Source organism: Aspergillus welwitschiae, assembly GCF_003344945.1.
Source record: "Aspergillus welwitschiae strain CBS 139.54b unplaced genomic scaffold BDQ94scaffold_24, whole genome shotgun sequence".
Taxonomy (NCBI): domain Eukaryota; kingdom Fungi; phylum Ascomycota; class Eurotiomycetes; order Eurotiales; family Aspergillaceae; genus Aspergillus; species Aspergillus welwitschiae.
Window position 1 is genome coordinate 473537 of NW_020798718.1, and position 14427 is coordinate 487963.

General features: G+C 55.5%; 4 protein-coding genes across 4 annotated transcripts; 2 read left to right on the plus strand and 2 right to left on the minus strand.

Moving 5' to 3' along the window:
* Positions 1-214: 214 nt before the first annotated feature.
* BDQ94DRAFT_147459 (RPAP1 family protein) lies at positions 215-1744 on the minus strand. The gene has a single exon (XM_026767021.1). It carries the CDS (start codon positions 1728-1730, stop codon positions 288-290), a length of 1443 nt encoding a protein of 480 aa, XP_026624474.1. The 5' UTR covers positions 1731-1744; the 3' UTR covers positions 215-287.
* Positions 1745-2796: 1052 nt separating this feature from the next.
* BDQ94DRAFT_61810 (uncharacterized protein) lies at positions 2797-5874 on the plus strand. The gene is made up of 2 exons (XM_026776179.1): positions 2797-4897; positions 4973-5874. Exons 1-2 carry the CDS (start codon positions 2904-2906, stop codon positions 5358-5360), a joined length of 2382 nt encoding a protein of 793 aa, XP_026624475.1. The 5' UTR covers positions 2797-2903; the 3' UTR covers positions 5361-5874.
* Positions 5875-5883: 9 nt separating this feature from the next.
* On the minus strand, positions 5884-9041 carry ste7 (MAP kinase kinase Ste7). Its single transcript, XM_026767022.1, has 4 exons — positions 8143-9041; positions 7909-8066; positions 7304-7841; positions 5884-7235 (listed from the first exon to the last, which is right to left on the minus strand). The coding sequence occupies exons 1-4, from the start codon at positions 8428-8430 to the stop codon at positions 6618-6620; spliced, it is 1602 nt and encodes a 533-aa protein (XP_026624476.1). The 5' UTR covers positions 8431-9041; the 3' UTR covers positions 5884-6617.
* Positions 9042-9784: 743 nt separating this feature from the next.
* spt6 (chromatin-remodeling histone chaperone SPT6) lies at positions 9785-14265 on the plus strand (the record flags this gene model as incomplete). The annotated part of the gene is made up of 4 exons (XM_026771919.1): positions 9785-9958; positions 10034-10207; positions 10280-13928; positions 14015-14265. The coding sequence occupies 4 exons, from the start codon at positions 9785-9787 to the stop codon at positions 14263-14265; spliced, it is 4248 nt and encodes a 1415-aa protein (XP_026624477.1).
* Between the last annotated feature and the right edge of the window lie 162 nt (positions 14266-14427).

The window sequence follows — 14427 nt, forward strand, 5'->3', positions numbered from 1 at the left end:
GCTGGATGGAGTTTTGTTAGGATCTGAGAGGCTGGTGTTCGATTTATATCTTTCTGCTTTGCATGTACGCATACATGGTTTGTGGTTCGATGCATGAGAGGGGAGGGAGAAAGTGTGTGATTCTGGAGAGGTGGTGATACCATTACTGTACCGGATGTAGTTTGGTCATGATAACCATTATGAGGATATGTGCATTACTTAGACCTGCAATGATGCATGTTTGATTGTTGATGAATTCTTCAACTTTTATTAATGAAATCGCTAATAAACCAAGATACGGTTGACAATCACTGAGATCGAATCGCTCCCTCCTTCAAGACTCCCCGGTCACCTCCACCCCCCATCTGCCATAACCAGACACCCTCGACTGCCCACGCAGTAGCGCTAGCATGTTGTCGACGACTAGATCCACCAGCACCAGCAGTAGTAGCATTCTCCGTCGTCTCCTTCTCTGCGTCACCTTCTTTCTCCTGTCCAGCACGACGGGAAGAACCCGTCCCAGGAGTCGCACCATCCGCTTCGGCCAACATACCTGCCACAACACCCTCCTTCTCCACAACAGACCACAGCCCCTCGACCAGCGGACTCCCCCTTTCTCCGAATTGGCCCTTCCCCAGACGGAACAGAATCCGCCCGAGAACCTGCCACGCGATACACCGTTGCGCCGGGAACGTCGACTGACTCAGGATGGCCAGTTCGGGAATGGTGTACCCCGCTGCATGGGGGTCTTTGCCGTGATGATGTAGGCCCAGGGTCGTGGGAAGGGAGAGAGAGGTTGATGGGGAGAGCACCGTGCCGAGGAGAGAGAAGCGTAGGTTGGCTGGGTGGATGGCTTCGGCGTTGCTGGCGGGGTGGTAGGCGGACGTGGAGTCCGGGTCTTCGGGGTCTGCGGAGGGGGGTTGTAGCCAGGAGAGGGCGGAGGGGTCGTGTGAGATGTTAGGAAAGTAATGGGTTTGGAGGTCGGAGAGGAATGAGGGTGAGGACGGGTCTAGGTTGGGCATTGGGGAGGCTTGGGATGGAGGCGCGGGGAAGTGTACGCTGCCTGAGGGGGGAAGTTCGGCGGCGGCGTGGAGGTCCGAGGGAATTTGGGTTGGTGGGACGTCATCTTGGGAGGTGTCGTTCTTGGGGGAGGGTGGTTTGGTGGTTGCTGCTGTTTCTGTTGTTGATGGTGGTGGAAGAGGAGCAGGTTCTGCTGCTGCTGCTGCTTCTTTTCCTTTTTTGTTGTCTTGGACTGGTTCAGTAGCGGCGGGTTGTTCGCGGGTAGGCTTGGAGCTGGTAGTGGGGATGTCGTCGGCGTCGATACGAGCTCGACGAAGGAAGCGCTCAAGTAGAGACGTGTCCATGGTTTCCATCAGTTCCTGGCGCTCATGTTCAATCTGCGCGTCCGACATGGAGGCCAGTTGCCGCGCATTTTCCTGCGCGATGGCCGTTTTCTCATCCTTCGGACCCGGTGCAGAAGCAGAGGCGGATGCAGTTGCAGACGGAGCTGGGTCTCGTCGCTGTTTAAATGTAGAGGGTTTGGCCCGACGGCGATGGGCTGGAAAGCCGGTGGTGGTTGGTTTTGGAGTAGGCGGGGCGGGCGCCGCGGCGGGGGAGCGTTCACGGATTTCGCCGATCATCCCGGGGATGTTGAGGGTCGAGGCACCCTGAGCGCCATCATAGCTGTCGGCTGAAGGGGACTCATCGTCAGAGCCCAGATCAAGAACGAAACGTTCACCGCGAAAGGCCATGGTGTTGAGAGTGGTGAGGGGTTTGGCGGGGAAGAAAAGCTGCCGAAAGCGTCGGAAATGAAGCCATCCCCGGGAAGCTTGGCTGAGTCAGTATTGAGTCAGCCCGCACAGGGAACACTGTAGCATGACTCAGCTGCGGCTCAAAAGCTAAAATGGGGTACGCTAGCCTCAGATAGGACTAGTGGGTTCACCTGATTGACCACCCCGATTGGGTAAAGCACGTTGAATCAGGTGACCCGATCTGATATCGAAACTGGGACTTTGCGCTGCCCTGATTGTTGTCCACCATCCTGCAGGTACAGAGCCTTGTCAGGTCCAAATTCTGAGATATAAATGATCTCATGTCATTTTACTGACGATGAGCAATGTTTTGGACCGTCATTCACGCGGGGTGGGGGCGTATCGAGGGGCCAGGAAAGCAGGCAACTGAAGGAACTAAACGCGATAACGAACCATTGAAACGGCCCAAGAAAGGAACGAGAAGCGCACCCGCCGGAATGGAACCCCGGCCATACAAACACGCTTTCCCCGGTTACTGCTTTCGCCCACGTCGGACCGGCTCTGGAAAAGCATCTTCTTTCTTTATCATCTATAACACTCTTCTGTATGTATATCTAGCAAGGGTATACTTGCTGCTGAACCCCCCCGACAGCGCCCCTTTTCCCCCATCTTCTTAGACTGCAGTTTTGTTCTTCTTTTGCAGTTGCTGGCCCGGTGTTTCCCATCTGGCCTGCCTCCCTCTCGGCCTTCCCCTTCTCTCTCTGTTCCTCTCACTCTCACTCTCTCGCTTCTCTCTCTCTCCCTTCCCTCTTTCTTCCTTTTCCTTTCCTCCCCCCATCCATTCATCGTCATCTACTTTTCTACTCCCCCCATCCATCATCTACTTTCCATCTCCACCACCTTCCTTCAACCTTTCTTCATCTCCATCCATTCGACTTTCAATTCTTTTGTTATCTAATTTTATTGTTCTGAGTACAAGGATTAGATCTCCTTCCTCACCAACCACCACCACCACCACCACCACCACCACCACTCTCACCACCCAAGGACGTCAGTCCATCACTCCACTCCCCCCTCTGACCAACCTCGCCCTTTCACTCGATGCTTGACCACCAGCTGTGATTCGTCCCTTCGCGCCCTCCCCTCCCTTCCTCTCCTCTTCTCCTCTTCACCATGTCCACAGAGCCATCTGTTTTGTCGACTGCAGGTGAACACGAGTCGCGTTCCGCCATCGAATATCCCGCCCGCGAAACTCGTACCCGACGGTCGCGTCGCAGGAAGGAAGACGATCTCGACCTCGAGCGGAAAGAACCCGTCCGAACGCCTAAAACCAGAGAAAAAGAAAAGGAGAAGGAGAAAGAATTGAAGGAAAAGGAAAAAGAGAAGGAGAAGGAGGAGAAGCTGGAGCCCAAACGGGGCAGCCGTCGCCAACGAGAGAAGTCCTCGTCGACATCTACTAACCCGCCCAATTCGGCCGCGTCTCACTCTCGCAAGAGGCCCAAGTTGGAGGCTGCCACCCCCGACCAAAGTCCCAGTGTCGCGGCGCCTCCTGCCCGTTCACCGAATCCCGCGCCTGCTGCCGCTCCAGAAGGGCCTGCGACCAGTCCTCCTACCACTGCAGTCTCAGCTGCATCTGCAGCTCCGGCCTCAGCCCCGGCTCCAGCTCCAGCTCCAGCTCCAGCTATAGCCCCGGCCTCGACGCCTGCCCCAAGCACTCCCATAACGAGCCCGCGGAAACAAACACTAGATTCTGAAGTGATGTCTCATGGGACATCGCGTCTCCTGAACCCTCCGTCTTTGCCACCCTCGGCCCATCCAACACCGCCATCCGTGGCCCCTACAACTCTCGTCTCACCTTATCCGGGCCTGATGCCCTCCGCTCCTCCTCCGCGGCCACACTCCCAGCCGCCCGCTCCTCCGCCGCAAAGAACCAGCGGTCAAAATTTCGATCCCATTCGGTCGGCCTTCGATACATCGTCTCCGGCCCCAGCACCGACCCCGACGTTGGCTGCAGCGCCACCTCCGGGGCGCCCCTCCTTTAGTCCCCCGGCCCGCCCTATCTCACCCCGTCCGACATATCGCGCCAGTGCCTCTCCGGCCATTGCTAGTATCATTGATCCGCCTGCTGCCTCGTCGCCGCCCGTCTATGTCCCTCGACCGTATGGCTCTCCGATTCACGGTGCGTCGAGCTACTCTCCATCGCCCGCAGGCGCATCCATCGCTCCCACTCCGCCACAACCGCAACCACAACCACAGCCTCAATCTCAACCCCCACGACCGGTCTCACCATATGCTCATCGATCCCCCTATGCCACACCGGTCCAAGCACCACCGCCGCCGCCGCCTCAGGAATCACGGACATCTGCACCAGAACCACAGCCCCCGTCTGTCCCTCCTCCTTCGGCCTCGGAACCTCATACCCCAGCACCTTCTAATAACAGACCGCCCTCGCCTGGTCCCACGCCCATGGATGTGGAGCCCGAGGCACCTGCTGCGTCGACGGCCCCTAAGGTGACCAAGAAGGAAGCCAAAACCCCCTCAACAGTACCTACTTCGAAGGCGCCGTCACCCAAACCGGCCCGGGCCGCCAAGGAAACGCCTTCGCTACCTCAAGGCTCGGGATTGATCTCCAATGCCCTCTTTGGAGTGGATGGTGGCTCCTCCACGGGCGACTCGAGTAACCGCCAGGTGCCGAGTATCATCCTGCACGTCCCTATTCAGGGTCACGGGAATCAGATCATCAACTTCGCCCGTTTAGCGGAGGAGCAATATGGGTTTGCGGCCCTGCATCCTCGCCTCGCTGCGCACAAGGAACGGCTGGCACGGGTAGCTGCGGCTGGAGCAGCCTTGGAGCGCAACGACAAGGCGAGCGGACGTGGTCTGTCTGCGGGAGAGAGTGCAGATGAGGATTTGAGCATGGAGGTCGACCGGGACAGCGAGATGGATGGGGAAGGTGCGACTTCCGCACCAGCCCGCTCGAATGGGCCCGACCCGGCAGATGGGAAGAAGAAGCGTCGTAAGAAGAAAATGGAGGAGTATGATCGAGACGACCCGTTCGTGGATGACAGTGAGTTAGCCTGGCAGGAACAGGCGGCCGCCAGTAAGGACGGGTTCTTTGTTTACAGTGGGCCGCTGGTGCCGGAGGGTGAAAAGGTCCAAGTGGAACGGTAAGCGCCATACCCTAGGGGACATTGAATCCCTTGCTTTTTGTGTTGACTGAGATGCTAATGGTTTATAAATAGGGCCGACGGTACGATCAAGCGTGGTCGCGGCCGTGGACGTGGGAGTCGGGGCCGGGCGCCTCTGACATCCCACCAGGTGCCTTTGGCCGCTGCGGTTCCAATCTCCCAGGAAACCGGTCTTCCCCTTCGGGGCCCCGGCTCACGAGGAGGCAGTACTACTCGTCGCCCGCGCATCAGCAAAGCTGCTCGTCAGCAGGCAGAGCAGGAGAAAGCCAACGCCGCATCGGGGACCCCGCACGGACGCGGTGGAGGTGCTGCCGGTCGTGGCGGTTCGACCAGCAGTCGAGGAGGCAAGCACCCCATGGTCGAGTTGGCGCCGCGTCCAAATATTGCCCCTGCTCCTCCGGGCCCGAGTCCAGTGAGTGGATCAGAGCTTGCGATGAAGTAGGGCTGGTTGCCTATCATCTTCTTTTCTCTCCTCAGTCTCGTCATGAGTGTCCTATGCTGGGATTCAGGGATGCCGGTTCCTGTTCTTTGACGGACTGCTCAGTATGTGCGTGCTTTTGGTATCTACTTTTATTTTTTTCTGTTGGCGTCGTCGGATTCCGGGTTACAGGGGGAATGATGAACGGGCATGAGTAGAAGGGACCATCCAGTCTGATGTTGGGTTGTGTTTGTTGTCGGATGTGCGGTTTCTGACCGTCTATCTTCGTTGGCTACTTATATGCCATTCGGCGCTATTCTCTACGTCTCTCGTATGGTGTGATGGGATTTCCTCGTTTCCTACCTGCATGATTCGGTGCGGTGTTTATGCTTTTCTCTTGTATCTGTGTGCCTTTGTGCTTGCTCTATGTTTTACCTGTTGACTTTCACATGGAAAGAAAGCCAGTGTTGCCATGATCATTTCCTCCCTACTACTCTACTGTCTAGCATTGAAAACGAAGCAAAACATTGACAGGCATGGCCATTTTTCCCATTCCAGTGGTGTAGAGTGTAGTCGGTCTATAGCATGCAAGGGCTGTTAATAGATGTCAACCATAGAACTCAATCTAGTCTATGCTATGACCTGTTTATCACCTGACAACATTAACAGTCTTCGTTTCGTCCCGTTACTCGCTATAAATTACAGCAATCAAAATCTATCACGGCCGAACATCACGCTTACTTTACCCAACTTGTCATTCATCCCCATCTTCCATGCTACCGAGCAATGAACCATAGCCAGTAAACAATGGAGTGAAATGGCATAAACAAAAGATACTTACAGTCAGCTAGATGAGAAGATGACCTAAAATATGCAGAAAAGAAAATGAAGTAAAAAAAAGAAAAGGACATGAAAGAAAATCGAAGCTATGGATGTATGTATATCTGACAGGAAAGAATATGACAAATGAGATGAAAAAAAAGAAAATAGAAGAAGATGAAGAAAGAAAAGAAAGAAAAGGCCAATGAATGAATACGCCTTGCCGATGCAAAAAATGTTGTTCTGTGTGTGTTTGTCATGGACATACATCATGTAGGTTGGATGAGATACATGGTTCAAGGGTTAATGCTTCAAGCAAGTAGCGGTGTGTTTGTGGGTATGTGTCATTTGTTTGTCAGCTCGTCACATCCACGGACTCTAGAAGAAGAGGAGAATAGGAGGACGCGGAAGAGAAGTGAAGGGAGGTAGGAGGGTTGAAGAGATGGAAAGAGGGCCGGAAGTCTAGACGGCACCCGTCATATGGTCCCCGCGCATGGAGTTTGGCTGGCGCTGCCAGGATCCATTTCCAGGAGCAGAGGGCGAAGGCCCGCTCGGGGGAGGCGCGTTTCGCACGGGCAGCGCTGCTGACTGTAGAGGCATTCGCGACTTCGTGTTGTGTGAGCTGGCGGAACGAGATCCCATCGGGTTCATGGGGGGTTCCAATCCGGAAGAGGGGCCCCCGACGGGAGTCCGTGAGGGACGACGGCCGGAGCGGTACTCATCTTCCAACGACAGATGCTCGAGAGAGATGGGAGGCGAGCGTGTTGACCGGGGTGGACGCGGGGATGGGTTGGCGGGGGCGTAGTTGTACTGGTACTGCGATGGGCTGTTGCGGCCCACGCTAGAGGGAATGTCGCTGGGGGCGTACTGGGGAGTGCGCATCGGCTTGCTGCTGGGCTGCTGCTGGGGTTGAGGCTTCGGGGACGGAGTCGATCGCGCAGCTGGGGGCTCGTCCTTGAGCGACTTGGGCGGCGGGGGAGCCAGATACGACTTGCGGTTGTGTCGCTCCATCATGCTGATGGCCCATTCTTGGAGATCAACCGGCGTCCGCTTGGCGGCCTGCAGGAACGCATCCTTGTCCTAAATTGGCTGTTAGTCGAATCCGGCTCAAGACCGTAGTCCAAAAGCGGACAAAGGGTGAGACATACATAAAGCTCGCGAGGCGTGGGGCGTTCCTCGGACTTCTTGAGGAGACATTTGGCGACAAACTCGTGCAGGATGGGAGGGAAGGCGTCGCTCTTGGGCAACTTCGGAGCAGGCTCGTGCACAATCTGCTGCAGCAGATCCAGAATACCCATCGGACCGGCGCTGGCACGGTCGCCTGCTGAGGAGTCGGACGTGTCAAAGGGGAAGCGACCAACCGCCAATTCCATCACCGTCAACCCGACACTCCACACATCCGAGCGCACAGTGTACGCTCCACCCTGGATACGCTCGGGGGCCATGTAGGTGGAGGTGCCGACGAACGTATCAGCGATCGAGTTGACTGTCTCAGTCGCAACGCCAAAGTCGCAGAGCTTGATGTTGCCGCGCGAGTTGACGAGGATGTTGGATGGCTTGATATCGCGATGCATGATACGATGAGCTTCGTACAGGTACACCAGACCGGCCAGGACCGACTCGGTGATTTTGCCCAGCACGTCTACCCGCACGGGACCAAAGTCCTTGGATATGCGATCGAGCGAGCTATCATGCGAGGGTCCAGGTTAGCTTGGAACCAACAGGAGAAAAGGAAAGGCAGCGGCTCCCTTACCCGCAATCCATGTACTCCATACACAAGACAATATCTCTGGCTTCATTCTGGAAGGCACCATAGAAGGTGACAATGTGGGGGGAATTGCAGTCGTGTCCAACCTGGAGTTCCCGCAAGATCTGCTTTCTCACATTCTCCTTTGCGTCGACGCGGATTATCTAGGATGACGGGGTCAGCATACCTGCCGGGTCTACGGCAAAGCACGGACGACGAGGGTCTCCAGAAGGCACGCACCTTTCGAGCCATGACCACCTTCGTGGAGGCGTGCATGACCTTTGAGACCGTACCACCATTTCCAGCGCCCAGCTCCTTCAGGGTAACCAGATCCTCGCTACGCAGGTCAAGACGAAACTCGAGGCCGATCTCCAGAGTATCGGTGCGGTTGCTGTCGGTGTTCCCAATGGCGCCTGGAACCTGAGCATCGCCATCGGAATTATTGGAGGCGGGCTTCGGAGCTGCGTTCAGGGCAAGGCCTTTGACGTTCTTGCGCTTCAGCGTTCGCGCCTTGAATTGATCGGCCATGGTTGTATCACAGGAGCGATGTTGCGCACCGTGACTTGAGATAGAGGAAGAGACGGTGGGGGGTGAAGGAGGAATACAGCGACTGTATAGGAGACGAAGCAGTTCCAGGTAAAAAGTAACTGTCTCGCGAGTGAAATTATGGTGAGGATGCCCAGTGAATGGGTTTGCTAGTCAGCGAAACAGAATAAAAAAGTCGTCGAGTGTCCGACCGTTGGGCCAGCAGCGGCGGGGGAGTTATTGGACACTGAGACACCGGACAAGCGCCGTGAGGTTCGGGAGAGAGCGCAGGTGGGGGGTGTTCTTTGGTGGTGGACTGAATCACCCCGGTTTGGTGGCGTTTGGCCGCTGAAATCTGTTGGAGGGTTCACCAGGGGATGGGGATGAGAGAGTGAGTGAATGTTCCTCAAACTGGCGACTTGAACCAGTGGGAAAGGATGATGATGGAGGGGAGGGCCGGAGTTGGTTTTGGCGTGCTTTTGGAGGAACGCCGTGAGGAGGAGAAAGTTGGGGCGGAGATCAAGTAGTGGAACCAGGCACGAAGTAGTTCGACAGGAGATCCTCTCTCTCTCTCTCTCTCTCTCTCTTCTGTCTGCCACGAGGTCTACAACTTGGGATCCAGAAAAATGTTTTCTTTTCTTTAAAGTTCTTCTATTCAGGGAGAAATCCGAAACAAAGATAGAGCGACCGGGTCTGTCTAGGGACAACCGCTGAAACAAGCGATGGGAGTTGGCGCCGTCTATCATTCACTCTTTGTCTGGCAAGTCATGGCTCGACTATTGTACTCCATCCAGTATTCACCCCCTTAATACAGTACAAGAGTGAGAAAGGAATCATTCCATTACAGCCACACTCCCGGTTGATAATTGTCTTTCCTGGCCTCAATAATTAGACATTCATGGTTTGTTTTGTAGAATGAACAGAGAAAAGCGTTTCAGCGAGGGGTCCAGCACATCACATGACCGGTATCAATTTGCACCAGTGGAACTTCTCCCATCCCGTAAGGACTAGACCCTAACAGGCTAGTGTCCCCACGTGAGAGCTCTTCTCCAGCCACAGCTCCAGCGGGCGGTGAAGCAGTGCCCGCGCCACAGCGTCTCTTTGCTTGCAAGCCATCGGATCTCGTCTCGTCCATCCAAAGCCGCCCCAGATCCTCTCTCATCCTTTCTTCATTTCTTTCCAACCTCTGGCTTGGCCACCTTCTGTGTGTGACCGTCTCTTGTGGCGGTTATTCTTGTCGTGATTCGTTTCCCTTAACGACTCTTCTCCCCCAAACCGGTCTCCGCAGATTGCATCCTCATCCACCCTTTTTCTTATTCTCCGAACCGTTAGTCCACCAACACATTAAGAGCCGAAGATGAGCGCTCGCGATCTGGTCGAGGGGGAGGCCATGATTGATGACGACGAGAACGAGGAGGAGCTTGCCGATGACTACGATGGCGAAGTCCGAGAGGGTGCTGGCACCAACAACAACTACGATTCCAGTGAAGAAGATGAGGATGATGACGACGATGAGGAAGCTGCTCGCGCCGTATGTTCCCCCTTGTCATCAATCATGCGCCAGTTTTTATATATCCAATGCACCCAGTAACTGACCCACGTCCAGGTCCGCGAAGGTTTCATTGTCGACGAGGACGAGGAAATAGAGGAGCGCGCCGAGCGCCGACGGGAGAAGCGAAAGCAGAGGGATCGCGAACGCGAGGATGAACATCTGGACGAGGAAGATCTGGAGCTCATTGGCGAACTCAACCCGAGCTTCCAGTCGGCGTCTGCTGGAGAAGTATGTTCACCTCATCCATTGCCCCCACTGGCTCCCTACCTTTGCACAGGGCGATACTGACTACTATCCCAGCCCAAGTTCAAGCGTCTTAAGCGTGGTCACAAGGATCGCGATCTCCGACAAGCGTCCCAGGGCATTGACGATATTTTCAACTCCGATGAAGATGAAGAGCCCGCTGCCGACTACGGGAGGTCCGGTCACCGGAGACACATGCACGATGAGATGGACGACTTCATTGAAGAGGATGTTTTCTCCGATGAGGAAATTCAGCGAGAACGGGAAGACTTGGAAGTTACTCGTACCTCCAAGGGAGGTTTAGGCGTCACCGATGCGACCGGCTTGGACGAGAACGCCCTCGAAGACATGCGCGCCGCGTTCGGAGACGGCAATGAGTATCTGTTTGCCCTCGAAATGGAGGAACAAGAACAGGAGCAGGAAGTGGATGAGGAAAAGCACTTGGACTTGAAGGATGTCTTCGAGCCATCACAGCTGGCTGAGAAGATGTTGACGGAGGAGGATAACCAGATCCGTCTGCTGGACGAGCCCGAACGACATCAAATCGCCCGTAAGCCCTACCGGAACGTGGTTCTGACTGAAGATCAATTCCGGGAAGAGGCAGCCTGGATCTCCAACCTGATGCTCCTCAAGAAGCGGATCGAGCCCGAACTACGGGAGCCCTTCCAGCGCTCAGTGGCCAAGGTGCTGGAGTTCCTGGTCACCGACGATTGGGAAGTGCCATTCATCTTCCAGCACCGGAAGGACTACATGATTCACGCGGCCAAGGTGGCTGTGGATGGAGCGGGCCACGATGCAGACGCCTCCCAATACACCATCAAGGCGGAAAAGCTTCTGAACATGACCGATCTCTGGGACATCTTCGACCACGATCTCAAATTCAAGGCGCTCGTGGAAAAACGCAACACGATCCAGAAGACCTTTGATAACTTACAGAGTCTCTTCAGCGTGAATGATACCATTGTGGAGGAGATGCTCCCGACCGCGGTGACGATGGAGGAGCTGCAGGATATTCAGGACTACATTCATTTCCAGTATGCGTCCCAGCTGAGGGATATGACGCTCATGAATGGGGAAGCGAATGGGGAAACCCAGCGCCGGAAAGCGTCCAGCAAGACGTTCTTTGAGCGCGTCCGGAATGGCAAGGCCTACGGTCTCGTCCGCGCCTTTGGTATCACTGCCGATGCGTTTGCACAGAATGCCCTGAAGGAAGGCCGCCGCCAGTACACTGAAGATCCCGCGGAGCAGCCCGATGAGTTGGCGGATTCGTTCATCGACAACGATTTCTCCAACTCGTCGCATGTGGTCAAGGCCGCGAAGACCATGTTCGCGGAAGAGATTGTGATGAGTCCTAAGATGCGCAAGGTCGTCCGTCAAGCGTACTACATGAATGGCGCAGTGGACTGCTTCCGCACCGAAAAAGGTCTGCGTCGCATTGACGAGCAGCACCCGTACTACGAATTCAAGTACCTACGGAACCAGCAACTTAGCGATATTGCCCGTCGGCCCGAGCTGTACCTGCGCATGCTCATGGCCGAAGAGGAAGGACTGGTGGAAGTGAAGGTCCGCTTTGAGAACTTTGACCACTTCCGGCAACGGCTTTACCAGGACATCGAGTCGGACAACTACAGTGAATTGGCAGACGTCTGGAACCGCACGCGTCGCGATGTGCTCGATCTGGCCCTCGGCAAGCTCGAGCGGTTGATCAATCGCAGCGTTAAGGAGAATATCCGTCAGGAATGTGAGAACCATGTGGCGAAGGAGTGTCGCGAGGCGTTCTCGCAGCGACTGGACCAAGCCCCCTACAAGCCCAAGGGTATGATCCTGGGTACCGTGCCGCGCGTGCTGGCTCTGTCCACTGGTACCGGCATAGTCGGACGCGAGCCCATTCACTGGGCCTACATCGAAGAGGACGGACGTGTGCTGGAGAACGGAAAATTTACGGATCTTTCTATTGGCGATCGCGACCGTAACATTGCCGACGGCAAAGATGTTGCAGCCTTCACCGAGCTTGTGAAGCGTCGGCGTCCCGACGTCATCGGTGTGTCCGGCATGTCTCCGGAGACCCGTCGCCTGTATAAGCTGCTGACCGAGGTCGTGGAGCGGCAAGACCTCCGCGGCGCTCTTTACACCGATGACCGCGATGACGAGGTCAGCGACCGTTTGGAGGTGGTGATTGTCAATGACGAGGTTGCCCGACTCTACCAGCACAGCGAGCGTGCGAAGAAGGACCACCCTAGCTTCGCCCCCTTGACGCATTACTGTGTGGCCTTGGCCAAGTACCTGCAGAGTCCGCTGAAGGAATACGCGTCCCTGGGCCGGGACATCGTGTCCATCCAATTCAAGCCGGGCCAGCAGCTTGTCTCTCAGGATCTGTTGCTGAAGCAGCTGGAGACCGCGCTGGTGGACATGGTGAACCTGGTGGGTGTGGACATCAATGAAGCCGTCACGGATTCGGCGACAGCCAATCTCCTGCCTTACGTCTGTGGTCTGGGACCCCGAAAGGCGGCACACCTGCTCAAGATTGTGAACATGAACGGCGGCGTGGTCAACAACCGGGCGGAGCTGCTGGGTGTGAACGCCCAGTATCCGGCCATGGGTGTGAAGGTGTGGAACAACTGCGCCAGCTTCTTGTACATCGACTTTGAGAACGCCGATCCGGACGCAGACCCGCTGGACAACACGCGTGTGCACCCCGAAGACTACGATATTGCGCGCAAGATGGCCGCCGATGCGCTGGAACTCGATGAAGAGGATATCAAGGCGGAGACGGACGAGAATGGACCGGGGGCAATTGTGCGCAAATTGTTCCGCGAGGAGGCACAAGATCGGGTGAACGACTTGATTCTGGAGGAGTACGCCGAGCAACTGGAGAAGAACTTGAACCAGCGCAAGCGAGCGACATTGGAGACGATCCGGGCGGAGCTGCAACAGCCGTACGAGGAACTACGGAAGCAATTCGTCTTCCTCAGCACGGATGACATTTTCACCATGCTCACTGGTGAGACGGCAGAGACGTTGTCGGAGGGAATGGTGGTGCCCATCTCCATCAAGCGGATCACGGACGATCACATTGACGGCAAGCTGGACTGTGGAATCGACGCACTGGTGCCCGAGTCGGAGCTGACCGACCGGTATGATATCCCCGTGCGGGCGCTGTATCAAATCCACCAGACGCTGCCGGCCAAGGTGCTCTTCCTGAACCGCAAGAACTTCCTGTGCAATGTCTCGCTGCGGGAGGAGCAGGTCAGCCGGCCGGTTCTACGGACGCCGGACCGACTGCAAGGGGAGTGGGACGACCGGCAGGAGGCGCAGGACCGGGAAGCGCAGCAGGAGAAGACCCAGAGCGGCGGACGGACGATGCGGGTGATCAAGCACCCGCTGTTCCGGCCGTTCAACTCGACGCAGGCAGAGGAATTCTTGGGGTCGCAGAGCCGGGGAGATGTGGTGATTCGGCCATCGTCCAAGGGACCGGACCATCTGGCGGTAACGTGGAAGGTGTCTGACGGCATCTTCCAGCATATCGATGTGCTGGAGCTGGACAAGGAGAACGAATTCTCCGTGGGACGGACACTGAAGGTGGGCGGACGCTACACGTACAGTGATTTGGACGATTTGATCTTCAACCACGTCAAGGCGATGACCAAGAAGGTGGATGAGATGATGTTGCATGAGAAGTACCAGGACGGCAACAAGGACGCCACCTGTAAGTCCATCTTTCCTTCGTCTTCTTCTTTGTCCTTTGCGACTGGTCATATTGTAAATGATCACTAACCTTTTCTCTTTTGCTAGACTCCTGGTTGGAAACATACACCAAGGCCAACCCCCGGCGGTCGGCCTACGCCTTCTGCATCGATCCCAAACATGCGGGCTACTTCTTCCTGTGCTTCAAGGCAGGTGAGAAGGCGCCGCTGCACAGCTGGCCGGTGAAGGTGATCCCTCAAGGATATGAGCTGCAGCGCAACCCATATCCGGACATGCGGGCCCTGTGCAATGGCTTCAAGCTGTTGTTCACCAACATGCAGGCCGGCAAGAGGCGGTGATGGTGATGGTTTCTTTTCCTTCTTCTTTCAATCTGTATACTGTGTGTAATATTCCTCGGGACGTTTATCTCTTTTTTTTTTTTTTTTTTTTTTTTTTTTTTTTTTTTTTTTTTTTTTTTTTTTTTTTTTTTTTTTTTTTTTTTTTTTTTTTTTTTTTTTTTT